Source organism: Haplochromis burtoni, unplaced genomic scaffold (assembly GCF_018398535.1).
Source record: "Haplochromis burtoni strain Fernald_Lab_line unplaced genomic scaffold, NCSU_Asbu1 Contig_34, whole genome shotgun sequence".
Taxonomy (NCBI): domain Eukaryota; kingdom Metazoa; phylum Chordata; class Actinopteri; order Cichliformes; family Cichlidae; genus Haplochromis; species Haplochromis burtoni.
The window spans coordinates 2,456,583-2,476,678 of NW_024582395.1; the positions used below are offsets into that span (position 1 = coordinate 2,456,583).

Here is a 20,096-nt window from a genome sequence, read left to right on the forward strand (position 1 = left end):
ATGTCTTCCATATGCCCTGCTGGGGCCTTTATGGCTGGACTGTGTAACGCAGGAGAAGCTTGTATATTTCCAGGCCAACACACATAAGTCTTCTTGTCTGAGCTATAATGAGTGTTAGTATAGATTTCCTGTGGCTCAAACACTAGGCTTAATTGACCTGAACAGCTCTGAGTGACTTGGCACCTCCCGTCTCAAGCCTTCCCTCCTCCCTCACCCCCCACCAAGACCTTTCTCTGGGACAAAGAGGCTTTTGTCCCCAGGCCTGCGCCACAGCGCTCCGAACCTTTGTTGACTGTTTCTGTCTGACAGAGCAAATAGATCTGGCCTCCTTTTGTTTATTGTCATTTTTTGAAGTTTGAACAAAGTTTATACAAAGCCCCATTTTCTGACGCTGTTTGCTGCCTGCAGGGGGAAAACAGAGAGGGAAGAAAAGAAATGGGTTTATTGTTTGTTGAATTTTGACTGTCTGCTGCTGTCTGACCTCTTCTCATCTCTCCCTCTTCTTTCTCCCAATCTCTTTCTCCCTTCCTCACTCGCTTTCCCTCAATCACTTGCAGGGATCATATATACACAGTGGACACAGACACTGCCAACAGTGAAGAGATATTTTTCAGTAAGGTGAGTGAGACGTCTGCCTCTTTGAGGATGTGTTGTTCTCTGCGTGATTGACAGCGTAACCTCACTCTGACTGCAACAGTGTGTACGTATGTGCATGTGGGTGCATTTGTGTGCCTGCCAGCAGTCTTACTCACCCGCTCACCGATTGGACCTGGCGCGTTCGCAATGGTGACCCTGTTAAGAAGATTATTTAATCAATCAGCTAGCTTGCGTCATCCACGCTCATCAGTGGGACAGCTAGAGGTCTGATGGGTGCGTAACGGAAGCTGAGGGGACAGCGGAAGAAGAGCGAGAGGGAGGAAGGAGAAGGGGGGAGGAGCAGGAAATGGAGAGCGAAAGCAAAGGTTAGATGAGTAGCAGAAGAAAGACAATATGGATGCAGAGGTGAAGAAGATCCCATTGTATAGTTTCAAATTATTCCAAAAAGGGGCCTCATATTTACATAGGGCCTCGACTGTAATAACCCACTCTTTATTCCATTTCAACCACTCTTTGCTGGCATCGCATGCCCTAAACATAATGCATGCAAACAGAATTCAGACAAGGCCATTCTCGTGTATGCAACAACCAGCAATCCCTCCACCTCATCCACTTCAATGTCAGAGCCTGGCAAGTGGGTCTTAATGAGAGCAGGCTGCAGATGAAAGGCTGGTGGGAGACGCGCAGATTGATTGATGACTGAGGGTCTTTAATCAGTGGCTGAGCTCCAAACATGTTGTACAACAGCGGCAGGTACATAGTGGTCTGAACCTGCGGCTGGGAGCTGACCCTCAGGTGACACAGGCCAGGGACACACGTGGTGTGTATGTGTGTGTGTACGTTTGTGTGCATGGCTATAACTTAAGTATAATTACCTGTATTTCTGTTTGTAGTCCAGTGACAAGTAAAAGAGGGCTGATCCACAGGTCAAGGCAGTGCGTGTGTGTGTGTGTGTGTGTATGTATGTGCACACGCAAGGATGGCAAGCCTATTAATCCACAGATTTGTCCACGGATCTGTCCTTGGACAGTCTGTTCTGATCCGGGGTCAGTATTGTATTTCCTTCCCTCTGGCAGAAAATTCGATGTTCAAGGAGGTAAAATGATCTCCAAAAAAACTTAGAATAAAGTTTGCCTCAGAGCAGGTGCCCCATGAGAGAAATCAATGATGTAGAATCTCAAATGATGATTATTGATCTTAATATAGATGGGTTATTGAGCTCCATAATGCTGTCTGTTTTTTCCTCCTCCCACCTCACTGTTTAGCCTGCTTTCTTTGTGACTCGCTATTTTTCTCTTTAGCTTCAGTTAAACTTCCATCTTTTTCTACAGAAAATGACATGGAAGTCCAGACAGGGAGATGTGGACACTTGCAGAATGAAAGGGAAGCATAAGGTAAGGAAAACACACACTACAACATCATTTGTAGAGCAAACGTCACTCGAGTTTTTCCAATTTTTTTTGTCAGTCACACACTGTGCATGGCAGACAACCTGTAACTGATGTAATTGCGCACAGTCTCTGTTTCATTGTCTTGCTCTCTCTCTCTCCCTCACACACACAGACACTCTTAACACACATTTTAAAGACACAAGATCCTGAAGGTGCAATAACACACTTCTTGCAGTTCATATAACCTTCTGCTGTCAGAATTTATAGAGCATATCAGTGGGAATCTTCATATCTCGTGGTTGTATAACTTTATTTTTTTCCTGAACTTAATAACACTTTCATTATTGTTTGAGAGGACGTTAAATGGCACATTAAAATCTCCTGCGGATTTGCCTTTATGTGCCGTGATCAAATGCATGTCACGATACTGTGTTTGTTACATATGCCTCTCCCTGCTCACCGCGTGCCACATGCTGCACTTCAAAAGACAGAAAAGCAAAAAAATAACAGCCCACATGTGGCTACAGATACAGATGTCACCATGGACTTCCTTTCTTCTTTTTCTCTTTCTTTTTTTCCTGCCCTGCTCTCCCCGAAGGATGAGTGTCACAATTTCATCAAAGTCCTTCTGCAGCAAAATGAAGACACCTTATTTGTTTGTGGAACAAATGCTTTCAACCCCTCCTGTCGGACCTACAAGGTAGGAAAACACACACACACACACGAATGACTATTTTGGTGCTCTTGCCCACTTTTGTTTTATCTCAGTGACATTTTTCACATCTATCATTTTGCTCTTTTTTTTTTGCTCTTTCACACACACACGCACATAACACACACTTATAGGATTTTTGACCCCAGCCATGTGAGAGTTTAGAGGGGGTGGGCTATGGAGCCACGGACATAGATGGATGACTTTCACAACTCAGCAGGCCGTCCTCCTGTGCCTTTACCTCCAGGTGTACTTTGACAAACTCAGTTCAGAAGCAGAGAAAACTACTCAATCTCACCTGCTTTCATGCATGCTCGCACATTGCCAGATCTGTTTTAACCTTTTCCTGAAAACATATTTCCGGCCATATTCAATTTATGGAATAGCTTCAAGATTCCTTCAGGAAAAGTAAAACCACGAAAAGAAATGGTGCATTTTATTTCCTATGAGTCACTAAGGAGAGCACAGGTACACATTAAGATTGACTTAGTGCACCAAAATAGAGATGCCAATAAAAAAGCAGATGCAGAGAGATGATTAAAGTTTGGCATACGTGGAAGCAGATGAACAAACGTTAAAAGCAGATGGGCTGTGTTCAAATTGAACCTTTTTTATTTGCTGTCGACATAAATCTGATGTTTCTGATGCTCCAGTGTGAAAAAGTGAACATAATTGCCATTATAGTCTTAGTTCGTTCAGCTTGGCTGACCTACTAAGTTTGCTAAGCAATAGTTGAAAATATTGGAAAATATTAAAGTTTTAATTGGTATTTGTCTAATTTTTTTTTTAGCATACTCTATGACAAATCTTCTGGAAACCAACCAAAGATCAGTATCAGAGGTTTAATCATAGTAATACTGTACAAATACTATGCACTGCTGTCCGGACAGACCCAGTATGAAGGACACCTTACAGAAAAGGAAAAATGTGGGACAGTGGGACAGTCGGATAGACATGCAGACAGTAATAGAGACAAAAGGACAGGGAGACTTAGTAGCAGTCCTGTCCTGAAGGGTGTTGTTCTGTGGTTTATAAGGATGTGTTGTGATGGTCAAAGCACACAGAGATGTTATCTAGGTGGCCTGTGGGGAAAACGCCCCTGCTTTGGTTCAGCAGATCTGCTTACCAGAAAAGCAAGACCTCTTCGCTCCACTGCCTTTGTGGTTCAGCATGCTAAGCACACAAAGTGGACGTCTTTCAATTCACTGACTCCTCCAATAGGGAAAGTGGAATTTATGTCTCTGCATTTATCAGGCATGGTTAGCTTTTATAGCGCCTCCGGTTATGGTTTCAAGGTTTGTGTTTTAGCTGTTGCTGCACTGATGTCGCTGCTAGTCGGCTGAAGTTAATGGGAAGGGAGGGGAAGTGTTGTACATCAGTGTGAGGTTTGGTAAAAGAACTCCACATTTACACACAGCCTTATATGCACCTGTGGTATAAAAATGATGCTTTTTATTGATCACTTATGTTAAAAGTCAAACTTCAGTCAATAACGGTATGATAAAAAAGGCAACTATTGTTCTTTAAAGAACACCGATCATTAAAATTCATGTTTCGTATTTGCTCAGTCCCTGCCCTACCTTACCCAAGTGAATTTATGTGTTTGCAACTGCCCTTCCACACCTACTAAAACACTCATGTTTAGTTGAATAAAATAGCTGTTTTAGCCAGGAAACAACTGAGTTATTACCAAAATCATTACAAGAAAGTCTTGACACCTTTTAAAATGCAAGAAATATGACCGATTATGGGCGCAAAAATACAAATCCACACGAAACACATATACAAGAAAATGTGCACCCATGCAAACACTGACTGTGAACTGTGTACATTTTAAAATAGGCATCTCTCTCTCTCACACACACACACACACACACACACTGTACTGCTGGCAGGCTGGCAAACTCTCTGGGCAGATACCAGACCTTTGATGGCGTGCTGGGCTCATCCACTTCGCTTGGTCAGAAGTGTATTTGTGTGTGTTTGTGTGTGCGTATATGTGCTTGTGGTTAAATCCACCTTGGCCACAGTTTGCCTCTCCATCTCCCCAGTGTGACAGCACTGAAAAGAGCTTCTGTTTCGGGGCCAGCCTCATCCCACATTAATCAACAGCGCTGCGAGGGCAAGCAGGAGGGAAAGGGAGGCATGGAAGGGGAGAAAAGGTGGCGGAAGACAGAGGAGGGAGACAGAGGGGGCAGGGAGGGCAACCGCCCAAACCAGCAACACCTCATGTTGGTTTTTGTGTTGTTTTTTCCATCAACCCCCTGCCTGGTTACCTCTGATTTTACCTGACTTTGAGTTTCTGACATTTATGTTTTTTTAAACAAACCTACCAATTTTCTCTCTTTATTAGCTGCTTCTTCAATTGGTGGTGTCAACATTAAAAAAAAAAACATGCACTGTCACAGATGCATTCATATAGAAAAAACACAGGCAGACACCTCGGCAGCATGGCACAGCCCTCTCCCTTAGCACCACACAGCACCCAACTCCCTTTTTTCTTCTATTCATCCTCCCTCCTACCTCTCCTCTTCTCCCGCCAGCCTTAATCCCCCCCCTCCACTTCTCCCACCACTCCGCCATCTTTCCCTCTGTTGCTTTCTCCCTCTGTCACTCCCTTGCTGTGTTGTAATAATAAACACTCCGTCCAGCTGGGCTGATATATGACTGGAGTCAGTTTCATCGCCTGTTGCCGGGTGAAGCAGGGGGAAGCAGTGGGAATCAGTGGGGAGTCTTGGAGGCAGTGACTCCCAGGTGATGCGTCTTAGACCTGATACCGGCTAACCGAGGTGTACTGGGAAATTTCATCTCTTCTTCTTTGCATTTGAAACGACGAGGTGAAAATGCTTCCATGCATGCCATTTTTTGCTGCAGCTTTTCCAGAGGCTGTCTGACTGACACGTAATAAAAGACAATACAAATTTAATACACTGCAAAAGCATTCATTAATTAATGAATAACTCTTCAATAGTAACCACACATAATTAACAAAAGCAATTGTTATATCTGTGTAGTGATTCTTCAGCAAAGTGTATTCAAAAAGATCAGTAATTTTAGTTTATATATATATTTTATTTCCCCCATAAAACAAACTAAACACGTATCTCTTTCAGCAGCTGCTTAAATTCCTTAAATTTCCTGCTCTGGTGTAAAAGGTGGTTGGGGAAAGTTTTCACCCTCCCACTGCTCAGAAACAGGTTGAAGAGAAATGGGCCATGACTATTAATCTCCCCAGGAGATATGTCCTTGTTTGGTTTATACAACTGCTCCTGGTCCAGGTGTGAACTTGTACACTTGACCTTTATAGATGTGGAAGGTTGTTGCAGGTGTATGGATGGCATACAAATAAATTTTCTGGGTCTAAAAGCGTGCTACTACTGACTTTAGGTCACCATGTAAAAATGTATCAGTATGCCAGTGCCAGTATAGTCTGACAGTGGCTGGCCTTTCATGAGGTGCCTAAGTCATGCATTATTTTGGAAGCGCAGTTTTGCAAATGGATATGTCTCAGTAAATATGCCCTTTACTGTGCTTATTCTATTAAATAAACAAGTCTGGGATATTTCAAGGAAGCTGTTCCGAGCAAACACTTCATAAGTGGGACGCCGGTTCAGTTTACCCCATGTTTGTCCTCAGTAAGATTTCACAAATCCCTCAGCAATGATAAATAAAGCCCATAAAAGCGTCCTCATAAAAACAACAGAGACATGGAATCAGAACATGTCCCTCACCCCCCGAATACTGGTGCTGATGCTGAACCAATTAAAACACTCCTGATGGGCATGTTTTGGATCTACATTGTATTTGTCTAATTAATTAGCATATAGCCTATGGAAAACACCAATGCGCTGTTGTAGTAATTAATTCATCTAGATGCACTGCGCTCGCAGCCAAGGTTGCTGTACATTCTTCTGCTAAGCTACAGTAGATCCCTATAGATCAGTGCGCTTTTAAGGCGGGCCTGACAAAGTGTGACAGCGCCACTGTTCAAATTACTTTGAATTGTGCTCCCACTAAGTTGAAGCACTTCTTTCTTTTTTGCAGCAAGTGGAGTTGACAGTATAATAACATTTTCCGGGTAAACAAGGTAAAGGAATAAGAATCCATCTTGCCGCTTAGACATCAAATTTCTTCATGGTAGCGTTTAAAAAAACATTGTGGTTTAGTGTGGCTGCTTTATAGATTTCTTTTGCCCTTTCAAAAAAAAACACTGGTTATTGCTTTAGACAACGGCATGGAAGTCGGCTGTTGTTTCTCTTCACATGCAAACTTGACAGGAGACTGAAGCCATGCGCTATCTGCGGCTGGGTTGGGAGTGTCTTCCCCTGTTCAAACGGCAGGAATAGATTAATGACAGCCGGCCAAACCCAGTAGACAAAGGTCACTACCTTGGTGAAATCCAGCGGAGGAGATGGAGTGCTGGGGGTTGCTCCTTTGGTATGAGAGTATGTGAGTGTGCATTTGTGATGTGTCAGAGAAGGAGGGAGCGTTTGTGTTAGGTAGCTGACACAGAAGCTGCTGACGTTTCAAGCTTAACTAAGTTCCCATGTCACTCTGTACACACAGACGCTGTGATTCAGTAGACACCCATGACCTTCAGCTACTCACGTCTCTTATGATTAACTCAGTCTAATCTATAATTACAGCCCCCTCCCCCCAATCTAATAACAATATATGTCCAGCTTGCTTCCATATATTGTCCTTCCACAATTTCTGGAGAAACAGAAGGAATGAGAAATCGAGAAATACACTGCCGCTGGTGGCTCTGTGTTTGTTGTAAAAGGTCACTTGTAATATTCTCTGCCAAATCAGCCTCAACAATTTCTCTGGCAAGCTTTTTTAGCGTTGCGCCGGAGTGTGTGTGTGTGTGTGTGTGACCTTTTTAGTGGGCAGATGATAACCGTTTCCGCCGAGACAGGAATAGAAAACAAAATGACCTGTTTAGAAACCAGAAAGGGCGGCGTAAGCAGTTTGCAGCCTTGGCAAGCTACGGACCTCTTTGTCGAGAGCAAGGGAAGCAAGGAAGAAGAGTATGGGATAGATAGAAGCAGCGATAGAGAAGAAAAATGACTATGTATTTGTGAACTGTTGGGTAAGTGGGTGTATTGTAATCTTCTTTGACCTCAGCTTCTGGTCAGCGCAGCGCAGCCTGTCCTCTGTGTGCATGTGTGTGTTTCCCTGAGCTTAAGCCATAGAGAGTGTCCTGAGGCATGCTGGGGAAGACAAGCCTACCCACGGTGAGATGATAGTGACCTCTCACCCACATCTGATTTTCTGCCATGCTCTGCCAATTGCACTGTAACCAAACTGGACTGGACTCCAGTTCACAGTGATCAACGCGCTAAGGAGGCCCAAACTAGCACTTTTTAAACAATGAACAATGGCTCGAAATAGTTCTAAGAAACGAGACTGCTGAGTGACTGAATAACAAAATTGAATTACTTAACTCACAATGCTGAGAAAAGACAACTTTCAGATTGTCTAGGGGCAGAATTAAAATTAGTATGTCTTATGAAATATACAAAATCAGGAGGTAAGCATTGCCCAAGGAAAAGCTCTTAGCACATGAAAAAGTTTGTGCTGCAAAATACGACTTAAAAAACGGCAGCCGTACTCTGGTTTTGTGAAAAATTCTCACATTCCCAGCTCAGGGCTGTGTGCTAATTTATTTTTCCTCTCTTCAGAACAAAAGCGCAAGCTTTAGAAATCAGGACAGGGAAAAGCGGTGCTGTAAATGGGCTGAAGATCGGTCTTGAGGGTCATTATAACGCTTCTTTAAAATGAGTACAGCTGAAGGATAAAGGATGACAGGGGAAGCAAACCACTACTGTGAAATGTGTTGCTGCGGAAATGTCTTTTTTTCCACCCTCCATGACAGTTTTGAGATTTTCCCAGTTGCTTTGGCAGCCCTCAGCAGGACACCAGAATGGCATACAAGTGATATTAGTTAGATTGATACACTCTCGGGCTGCTTTTTGAGGGCTATTTTATTATGACTCACACTTCAACACTTTTTAAGTGCTGCCTATAGTTTTTGATTGTCTTGACATTTTGACACATTTCCTCTGCTAGAGTTTTACCTCCAACTGGGAACCAAGACTTCCTAAGTTTTTTTCAAGTACATTGTTTTGTTTGACACCGCACACCACTTTGCTTTGACCCCCTCTTGACCTTTCATCTCATTCCTGACCTTAGATTGACACCTTGGAGGCTCAGGGAGAGGAGATCAGTGGAATGGCGCGCTGTCCGTATGATGCCAAGCACGCCAACGTTGCCCTCTTTGCTGGTAAGATTAAACATTTCTGCGCATGCTAAACTGAAAGCGATCTGTAATGCATTTAACATCACTGTAATTTTTAAACTTCAGTCACTGTCCTTTGGGTTAAAATGAAAGAAACCCAAATTTCCATAAGGTTAAAATAGTTTATGTGATATTTCTACTCTTCATTCGATGCCATGAGGCAAAAACATTAATCCCAATTTTCTCCTATCTACAGTTACTTAGCTGGGAACAGTTTGAGCTAGATGGGAAAGTTGAGTGTATTTGAGTGAGGGATTAGTTGCAGTTGTATTTAATATTCTTCTTAATACCCTGCGGTTTACTCTAATGGCAATACTCTGACATGTCAAAAAAGAAAGCCAATCTATGTTACATGCACTAGAGCAAGTCATTCGATTTGGCGCTACATTGCTCTTCTTATTGGAGCCTTTTGGAAACACTTTAATAGTACTGTGGTAACAGATTCATCTGTCTGCGCCTTCTATTGTACTTTTCTGTGATTCTCTTTGTCTCTCATTCACTTCCATTCAAAATGCTCAAGATTAACATAAGTCACACATGGATGTGACCAGAATGAGTCATCTTTCCGTCGGCGTGGTGAGATTCTTCTGGTGCAATGAACCCACGGGCTGCTAAAGACATCCAGTCCCTATACACATTTGCTGTGAAGCGATTTATGGCAGTATTGATGATCTGTCCCTGCCGGTTTAAAGTAGAGGACAAGAGTAAATGCCTGGCTTGACCAGTTAATGTGTAGCAGAGCTGCTTGGAAGAAGCTGGAAGCACTGAGTAATCAACAGGGTTCCTCTGACTGCTATCCTTTCAATTATGTAGTTTGAGTTTCCACTGTGGTTATAGCTGAGGCAGGCTGAGGTCATGCTAGCGGTGGATTGTGTTTGTGAAGAGTATGTGTGTATGTGTGTGTATGTATGTGCATGTAAGCGTGCGACTTTGGCTTTCTGTGGTGCTCGAAGACTGTATGCGAGTGCAGGGCTACAGTGTTTGTGCTTTTGGAGAGTGTTTGCAAGATTGGCCAATTACAAATGTTTAAGTGCGTACAGCCTGTTTGTTGTCCATCAAAGAGTGCCTTCTGGTTGTGTGATTCATTCATTTTCCAGGTCTGAATCATCTGAAACATGTTTGTGTATCTCACCACAGGGAGCAGGAATCTCTGGGTGGCTTCATGCATTTCTGTCTTGATTAACTTTACTCTCTTCACCTTTTTTTCTTTTCCTTTATGTCTCTCTGTGTCTTTCGCTTTTTGTCCATCCTCCTCCCTCTTCGTCTACATCTTTCCTCCTTATTGCCCTTTCTCCCTCTGTGTTCGCTCACCAGATGGCAAGCTGTACTCGGCCACCGTTACAGACTTTCTAGCGATCGATGCGGTCATCTATCGTAGCCTTGGAGACAGCCCGACTCTGCGCACTGTCAAACATGACTCCAAATGGCTGAAAGGTGAGTGGGGGACACAAACACAGTCCCTGTGGTCGGAAAGTGCCAGGCTGACTGACAAGTTAGAAAAAAAAACCTAGGGTTCGGACATGCATGCTTGACCACGTGTTTGTATTTTATGATTCATGTGCAAACATGTGTTTGTCCCTCTGTGTATGAATGACGGTTTTGAAGAGCTGGAGCATTTATGCTACATGCTCTGTTTGATGCAGTCATGTTGCCAGCCTGCACAAGTAGTGTTGAAATTACTCTGCCCTGGGGAGAAACAAGCACAAGTCCAGTCTGTCAAAACTCAATAGAGAAATCCGCCTTTTCTCGCATGTGAATTGTTTTGCTAATATGATGGATGATAGTTTGAGGCTCTCAAGGCTCGCAGTCGCTACCTTTCTGCATAATATGACAGATATTCTGGCGGTTTACTGTGAAATATGGTGTCAGAACTGTTTTGTCACAGCAAAAATGCTTCTTTGACTCATAATAGTTTTTCTTTTTCCCTTCGCAGAGCCCTACTTTGTCCAGGCAGTCAATTATGGAGACTTCATTTATTTCTTCTTTAGGGAAATTGCTATGGAGTACAATACAATGGGAAAGGTAAGCACATACACTATTGTTTTAAACTATAATCAGAGGTGACTTCCTATTTACAGGGAGAATCAGGAAGCGCCCGAGGAAACTAACAGGATATGGGTAACGCATAACGGGAAGGAGGCTTTTAGGAGCAGTAAAGTGGACAAACCCTTTTCCAGCAACAGATAAACACTAGGCAGGAAACAGCACCTAAAATAGGTTCAAAAAGAAAATATATGGATGTCTTGAGATCCCATTTTGAAGTCTAAATATATTACTTGAATTGCACGTCCGCATCCATCCTGCTTTGCTCCCATTTGGCCTACCCTCTCAGTGTTTCCCATGAGAAAAACCGCCCAAGTGTCTCTTAGAAGTGAGACAAAGTATCAGAAGAAGACGGGAAAAAAACCCAAGCTTTTCTCAGGTATTACACCATAGGGACAGAAACGTTTCTATTAATCTCTTCATTCCAGGTTTGGGCCCTGTCCTGCAAAAGTTTAATTGGACACCAGGTAGAAGAAAATACATTATGCAAATGAATCACTCTTTTTATATTGTGCAGAATAAATGAAAGAAAACACATAAGAGAGAGTGAGAAAGACAGAGGGGACGAGATGAGAACAGAGCGGAGGTAACATAGAAATAATGGATTCACTGCCAGAAGTGACAGCCATGTGTTATTGCAGAGCATGAATACAGATCAGGCCTCTCAATCTGCCGGGTGTTTTGAAAGCAGTGTCAGTATAATTATGTATGTGGTGGTAGAACTGATGGCGCAGAGAGCAATTTAACATTTAGTGAATTGATATCTCTTTATTATTACGAAAAAGACTGGCCTACCCTGACAATGTAAACAGTCGTCTGTGCTTTATGGCAAACTGATAAATCCGCTGTGGCAAGTTGTTTGCTTTAGGTTTAATGTCGGGTTGTTACATTGTTATCTAGAAAATACAAAAGGATAAACCTTTCAGTGCACAAGTGAATTAAAAAGCCTCCACTAAGGCGTTTGTTTGGCGAAGCGATGTGTATATTTGGACCATTTATGTATATGCGTGTATTGAGTTGCGTCCAAGTCGCTCACAGATTAGCGAGTGCAGAAATGTGACCCACTGATACACTGTGTAATCTCAGTAATCTAAAATTTCACACTGAACGGGCCTGTGCAGGTTCTAGAGTCTTAGCTGGAATTGCTGCATTGCTTAATTCATATTTGTGCATGGTTCAATGGGAAAGCGGAGGGTCGTGGTGTGTTTGCAAGAGTGAGGGTGTGTGTGTGGTTGTCTGTGGGTGTGTGAGTAGGGATCTGTTTTAAATGCATGGTTGTTCCCATTCACACCATCAATTTCAGTTCAGGGCAAGATTTATAGCTGTTAAGTATAGTGTCACAACAACTAATTACAATTCTGGCTACGTGAACTTACGACAGAGTTGTAATTACAGAGCTCGGGCCTATTTGAAGCCGTATACTTTAAACTTTCTGTTGCCAGGTGCTGACTGTTTAACAGCATATCAAATGCACCACTTTTCTTCTGTCTTTAATTTGCTATAACGTGACGAAACCCTAGATTAACACATCGTGGTGTACCTACAATTTCTCCCATTCAAAAAGGCCTTATAGCAATAAGATTATCGATGTGAAATGTGTGACTGTAGAAATCTCAAGGTGAAATCTTAAGCTTCTTAAATATAACCCACGTTTGACTTCTTCAGGTGGTGTTTCCACGGGTGGCGAGGGTTTGTAAGAACGACCGAGGCGGATCGCCGCGTGTTCTGGAGAAGCAGTGGACCTCGTTTTTAAAGTCTCGCCTGAACTGCTCCATCCCTGGCGACTCCCATTTCTACTTCAACATCCTGCAGGCTGTGACCGATGTCATTCACATCAATGGGAGGGATGTAGTGATGGCAACTTTCTCCACGCCTTACAACAGGTAATGACGACAGAAGGTAAAAGTAAACAAGCAGGGAAAAGTGAGCAATAAACTGGTTTTGCTGAGGGTATTTTTTCCAGCGTTTCCCAGCATCTCAGATAAATTCACATGCACCAGCACATGAACTTTCCCTTTATTAAACCGATTATCTTTCTCAGTTTGAAAGACATTTTGAAATTCATCAACACTTTGACAGTCTGACCTTTGTTAACGTTGGTAGCGTGTGTCCCTGCTGTGCCTCTTGGTGGCGTGTAATTTCTAAACCCAGTGGGTCAACATTCACATCTTCTGTCAAAACAGTGTTGTTGCCCTTTTGACATGCAGGTGCTTAATCTTATTTTCCCTCTTATAATTCATATTCTGCACGACTTTCATGTTCGCAGTCAGTGGGAGTTTTTATCTAAATTGAAAATTACCACAAAGCCATACAGCTTGGCTGATAGCTCACACATATTGTAATTTTCCATTTTATGGCTGCTTTTTAGCAGATAAGACAATTGCTTGTGACAACGCAATTGAGCATGGTTAATGGACATTAAAACCCAATGAAGCAGTGCCTCTGAAAATTTCTATAAGCGGGAGTTTTGATCCTAGCATTAATTTTCCATTTCATAGGGGGTGAAGGGAGCACATTCAGACAGTAGGCAGCACTCAGGGTTTTGTGTCATTCGATTGTCTTGCTGAGTTGCTTCACGGCCCAGACTTTTGCTAACCGGCCAGCTAATTCTGTCTCGTTAGCAGCCCGATATAAACAGACATACGACTGTCTAACTTTTTGTACATATTCAATGCAGAGGGTAATTACTGTAATTTAGTAGCTAAGCCAAGAATTAACAGCTTTCTGACCTTGCTCTCAATAATGCTACCCTTGTGTCTGCTGTCTTCCAAATGTCTACATGATGAGTTTAACCCATGATGTAACAGCATGGAAATCCAGCAAGCTGAGAGAGAAAGAGAGGTTTCTTTCTGTAAACAGCCCTTAGTTTTTATTTCTGGACACAAAAAAAGCATAAAAAATAGAAAAGTGACTCAGTAATCTGCTATGCATTGATTTCACACAGACACAAAGAAATCAGTGGCTCCACTGCAATCATAAGATGGGTATTTTTCCCCTTAAAATGAAAAGTGATAATAAGATAATCTGTTGCCCATATTTGGCCCCAAGCGTGGACTGGTGATGAACTTTGATGCCTGGAGGCTTTCGGGGAAAGTCAGTGTTAGAGGTTACTGTACGGGAATGTGTGAACCCGTAAATCACTACATTCAATAACACATAAGTGAATGCACGAAAGCTCTGACATGGTGATCAGTAGAGAACAAAAGAAATAAATGCTTTTATTAATGAAAAAAATTGATCAAATTATGTTAAAAAATAGAGGAAAGTGTAAAGTGTCTTCTTGTATACCTAAGGGAAGTGAGGATAAACAACGCGCCTCTTTTTTTTTTTTTTAATCTGGCAGAACCTTCACAACACTCAAAACTTGACTGTATCACCCAGTGTAAACAGGCAACAGCTAAAATAAGCCATCCTCAAGGGATTTAACCCTTCTGAGAAGGGATTGTAAATCCATTTTTCTGTCTCCTGGTGATAGCAAGGTGTTTCTTTGATATGCTCAGTCAAGAGGATTGTTTATTTAGTTGTGTGTGCTTGTGTGTGCCGTCGCAGTATTCCAGGTTCGGCAGTGTGTGCCTATGACATGGCGGAGGTGGCCAACACGTTCACAGGGCGTTTCAAAGAACAGAAATCACCAGACTCCACCTGGACACCTTTTCCTGAAGAGAAGGTTCCCAAGCCAAGGTACAGCAGCAGTTAATTAACCAGCGAGCACACTTGCATACACGCAGGCACGCACAGGATTTAAGGCAGCACACACACCAGTCACAGAGTGTTTCTCTTCCTGTGTTTCTCCTCATTCCTGGCTGTCTCACACGTGCACGCACAGACAAGATATGTAACTATGCAGTCAATTCCTAACACTTGTTATACCACAATGTGATAATAATCACTTATTCTTAACTCATGTTGCCTCATATTTTAGTGCATCGCTAATTTCGTCAGAAAACGCTCATCATGTGTCAAATTGTGTCACACGCAGCACGCGCCTACTCATGTAGAGACCACCTTTTTTCACAGTTGCACTCATATCCCATTACCTCACCTTACCGCTGCCACCCACGCCTCACACGCAGCTAATTTAGCTTCAATAAACGAAGCATAACATCATTTTACAGATGGCTGGCTAATTCCACAAATGTACCAACCTGATCAATCTCCCATCTATTGCAAACTAATTAGTGCACTAACAGGATGCTGTCCTTTCCTCCAGAAAAGAGAGAGAGAGAGATTTGCAACAAAGATCTGGGCCGTGATAAATGTGTGTGTGTGTGTGTGTGTGTGTGTGTGTCCCATATGGCTGAGGACACAGTTCCTCACCATCAGAGAGCCCGTACTGTATTTTGTGCATTAATCTCCATGCATTGTGTGAATGTGCGTATCTGTGTGAGTTCACGCACTTACCTCAATTAGCATGTAATTACTTGTTTATGTTCAACAAGGTCAGACGCTTCAAAGGGCAGGTACAGCCACCATTGTTTTTGTAGTAACTGATGTGATTGATTTCATTTCCATCCCTTGGTTCTTTCAGACCTTTTATCACTGAGCAAACAGACGGAGAGTTGTAACAAAGCCACCTAGGTCTGGCTCCGCAGCAGACTGTTACTCCATGTGTTAGACACTCATACTGAATCATTTACAGATTTTCGTATTTAAGAGATGTCTGCTTTCGTTCTGCTGCCCATATGCGCCCGGACGTAAATGCAGTAACAGAAATGTTAGAATTCTAGCACAAACTATTATTCTCTTCTTTTACAGTGAAGCAGTAATACTTGTGAGAATAGCTTAACATTAGAATCAGCTGACATGTTTTCTATGGTGTTCCCTAAAGTCCTGTAAGTTGATGTTTATATCTGGTGTGTTCAAGTTATTATCTTGCGCACCCGAGATAATTTGCTATAAACGACTTCAGATGCACACAGCCGCCATATAATACAGAAAATTCTGCTAATCATGTTCAGCCCACAAGGTAATTTGTTGTAAATTCACATGCGTGTCTAATGGCTTTAGATGCACACAGCTGCCATATAATGGAGATCACTTGTCTAATCAAATTTTTGTTTTGCACCAGAATGCCATACAGTGAAGTTTTTGCATGTAAACGTGGGGATTTCATTAGCACGAATGAATTTCTATTTCATACAAATCAGCAAAGGTTTCACTGCATCATTCTGTCAATAAAATTCTAATTTAATAAATTAAAAATAACATGTGCATATACACATAGTAAGGTTTGTATATTTTTATAACAGACTATAGGGTTTGGTCTTTTCATGTCACACATTTAGTGGCCAGATGGCTAATATTTCTGGGATCTGTTGTGGATTATATGCTATGGCAGGGTATCAAAGACCAAGCAGTAAAGGGTTTTAAAGGCTCTCAGAGGTGAGATGGCTGCAAAGGGGATATGCTATCAAAAGAAGCTTCACTTTTACAAGAAGCTCACCAACTCCCCGTAAAAGGATCAGATAGATACAATGCTTCAGTGCTTTAGCCTGAAGCCACAGAAAAGGAGACATCTTGCGCCCTCCTATGTGACCAAAAGCCTCTTGGAATGAGAGTTTAGTCATTTAAAGCAGCACTTTCATTGATTTTAAGAAAGTAGAACTTTCTTTCCTCCGTTGAAGCTCTTACCATGAAAAATGGCTCATTCCTACTGCGGTCAAAGTGGTGGTTTTTCATTTGTGCTTTTTTCCATATTCTATTCACTATTTTTTTTCCCTCTGCCATTATCGCTCCTCTTCATTACCTTGCTCTTCCTCCACTCCATTTGTAGGCCTGGCAACTGTGCTGGTACTCCACCGATGGAGAGGTATAAGGTATCCAATGAGTTCCCCGATGACACACTCAACTTCATCAAGATGCATCCTCTGATGGACGAGGCCGTACCCTCCATTGCTAACAGGCCCTGGTTTCTCAAGACCATGGTTCGGTAAGTATCGCACACTCCAGAGGCCATCATCATCATCAAGGCTACAACCCTCTTCAGCCCAGGACAATAATTACATGAAGTGCTGCTGTGAGAATCAGGCTCATTAAAAGAAAGCCTGAAGGTACTCCAGCCACTGACCTATTTTCATTGTAGTAGAGGAAACACCTATCTATACTAGCTTTCTCTCTGAGTGACAGCGTGGTGATGTCATGAAGACAACGCAAACAGTTTGAATCCTTAGTGATGCTTATCTTCATGCTGAAACGTGTCATTTACACGAGAACAATGAGTTCAGCTCTTTGTCAGTTGTTTAAAATCCTCTTGGGAGATTTCACAGGGAAAAAACAAAAAAAAAAACTGATTTTTTTTTGTTCAGTGGTGACTTTTCCTTTGAGTTTCTGTAGTTGAGCCCATTTCTCAAAAGCCAGTGCACTGTGGCTGATGCCGTTTGATCATAAAGGTCTGTCTGGCTTTTACTTGCACTACACACAGACATTTCAGCCTCTGGGGGGAACGCGACAGCACACCGCCATCCCATCGGCAGGGCAAAAGTAGCTGACAGAGCATTTGGTAAAAAGTAAAAGATCTAGTTTTTCATTTGGACTTGGATATGGATCAAGATTTAAAGTTGGGCTTGCCAGATCCTTCACAGGCCTCAGTGGTGGTAATATCACTTTAAAGATAGCTACATAAAGAATTCTTCATACGTTTTACAAGTTATTTGCATCATATCACATCTTGCTGCTCCTTTGCCGAGGTCTGACCTACATACTGCAGTGGCTTAGTCAGAATATGAACAGCTTTCATCAAGGTTATCCCTACAACTCTGTGTTCATTAGTGTGCTTTATCACAAGAATACATTATGAGTGACACGCTTTTTTTTCTTTATCTTTACATAATCAGCAATCAGACGATTTGATTTGATTTGAAATGTCATCACAGCGAGCACAGCGAGCTTGTAGGGAAGTCAGAGGCGGTTCTTGAAAGTATTATGTAGGCCCAAAAAGCAGCATGAAAGCATATGCGGTGGAAGAGGAGTGAGGCTTCTTATGATATCTGTCAGGGTTTCAATGTGGAATACTGTTCTTCAGCTGAAGTCAATTGGAAATGAAATCGGTAATAGGATTTGATCCTTGTTACACCCCAGAGGGGACACCTCAATACACAGAAAGAAGTTCAAATTTGAAAAATCTTTTCCATCTTGAGACCGCTTGAGACTTGCTGTGCAGTGGCACAGACCTCAGCTGTCTGGGCACAATGAATCACCAAGACGGGTGAGACAGTGAAGAATCCCCTTCTTGTGATTTTTATTATCTTGAGTAGGAAAGACAGTGAACGTCTTATTCTTTGAGATTGTATTATTTAACTGGGATCAGCCTAATTGAAATGGTTATTGGAGCATCTGTTATGAATGAATAGATCAAAATCAAATTAAATCTTCAGACCGGTAGTAATGTTGACTAGATAAAGCTGGAGGCACAGAGCATTTCAAAGGATATACTGTATAAAGAAAACAAAAACAGTGAATGGGATAAGAGGATGTGGCTTTGTTTATTATTTTTTTTAATGGGCTCATGGTGTAAAACTGTACTCGAGTAGGGTTAAGTTTAGTCTCATTACCCCCAAATAAATATGATCTGATGACAAACTTTTTCACCTAGACAGTATCTAGTAAACATTAACGAGGACAAAACAAACTTCCAAGATTTCTGAATACACTCTCATCTTTAGATCACATATGCTTCAATTAAAAATAATTGGTGATTATTGGTGTTCACATAGGCAGCATGCCTTTGTGATTACTTAAACAGTATCTTAGTTAGATATTTGCATCAGTCGGTAAGAGTAAACAGCCTCAGGAGGCATTTCTAAAACCCGTTCACCCACAAGGATAACAGGGCGCCGGTCCAGATCTCACTGACTGGCAGGTGTCTAATTTTCCAACCTTAAAGTGTTTGGTATGCTTCTGAGTTTTATGCACATCCAACTGGTGCTAAGCCAAACTGTGCGATCAGCAGCTGTCAATTAGAAATTGAAAGTAGAGCTTGTTATCTTTTGCTTGAGCAACTTCTTTGCAGTGTTTTTACTTGAGGAACCACCTGACAGGCCCTATGGCAATCTGATTGTGAGCTTGTAATCAAATGACAATCAGTTAGTGAGATTAATGCGCGCCCCCTGCTGTTCTTTAGTCTATTTTAGACCTCTGACATGCGTGGTGGAAGGTACGTTAATTGATTGGCTGATTAGGTAATTATTATCTGGAAAATGACATCCTCCTGTTTTTTTTATTCTACGGTATTTTGTTCTTTGGCTAACTTTTTCCAGTGGCCCAGATGTGGAAGAAAAAGTTGAAAACAGTTGCATTAGGTCCCTGCTGTTGGTGTTGCTTTTCTAGTGAGCAAACATTTTCCTCTGCTTGCAGGCTAACAGACTAATTAATTGACTGATTGGTTATTTTTACCTGCTGCTCCTTTTTCAGGTATCGTCTGACGCGCATTGTGGTGGACAATGAGGCAGGGCCGTATAAAAACCACACAGTAGTATTTCTGGGGTCTGAGAAAGGCATCATCCTCAAATTCTTGGCCAAGATGAACAACGGCTTCCTCAACGAGAGCCTGTTTCTTGAGGAGCTCAGTGTCTACAACCCTGACAAGTATGTAAAACCGAGCATACGTGTATATGCAATGGACAGAAATAGAGAAACACATGGATACAGTTGCTATAAACACAGAAAGTACAGTTATTGCATGCGTGTGTGCTCTGTAGAGAGCGAATGTGTTTAATTTTGCTTGTTTCCACCATCTATCGGCTCAGCCAACCCACCAACCCACCAGCTCCATCACTACCAGTCCGTTCCCCTGACCCAAGCTATGTTGCGAAGCCAGCCAACCAGATGGCTACTCTATCATTTAAAAGAGTTTTATCAGGTTACACTCTGCCCAGCCACAGCTACTAAATTAAAGACATAGACCCTAAGGCTCTGGATAACGTAGCACTGTGGTTCGCAACCACAGCAGAGCTAAAACCTTGGCTGATTAAAGGAAGCACACGCATAGAAACTCACACTGAGGTCTGTGTGTGTCTCAGAGCCAGCCTGGGATCTCTCGCTAATACATTACACA

The 20,096-nt window shown here is 42.3% G+C and overlaps 1 protein-coding gene across 4 annotated transcripts in view; it reads left to right on the top strand.

Annotated features, from left to right (window-relative positions):
* Positions 1-20,096, top strand: part of sema6a (sema domain, transmembrane domain (TM), and cytoplasmic domain, (semaphorin) 6A) — a 102,469-nt gene that overhangs the window by 56,935 nt on the left and 25,438 nt on the right. For all 4 annotated transcript variants that reach the window (XM_005919089.3, XM_005919090.3, XM_005919091.3 and 1 more), the window contains exons 4-13: positions 558-618; positions 1,929-1,991; positions 2,587-2,688; positions 8,896-8,986; positions 10,316-10,435; positions 10,935-11,023; positions 12,710-12,927; positions 14,594-14,725; positions 16,818-16,973; positions 19,454-19,627. In XM_005919089.3, coding sequence (XP_005919151.1) covers positions 558-618; positions 1,929-1,991; positions 2,587-2,688; positions 8,896-8,986; positions 10,316-10,435; positions 10,935-11,023; positions 12,710-12,927; positions 14,594-14,725; positions 16,818-16,973; positions 19,454-19,627 — 1,206 coding nt within the window. The remainder of the gene's footprint in view (positions 1-557; positions 619-1,928; positions 1,992-2,586; positions 2,689-8,895; positions 8,987-10,315; positions 10,436-10,934; positions 11,024-12,709; positions 12,928-14,593; positions 14,726-16,817; positions 16,974-19,453; positions 19,628-20,096) is intronic.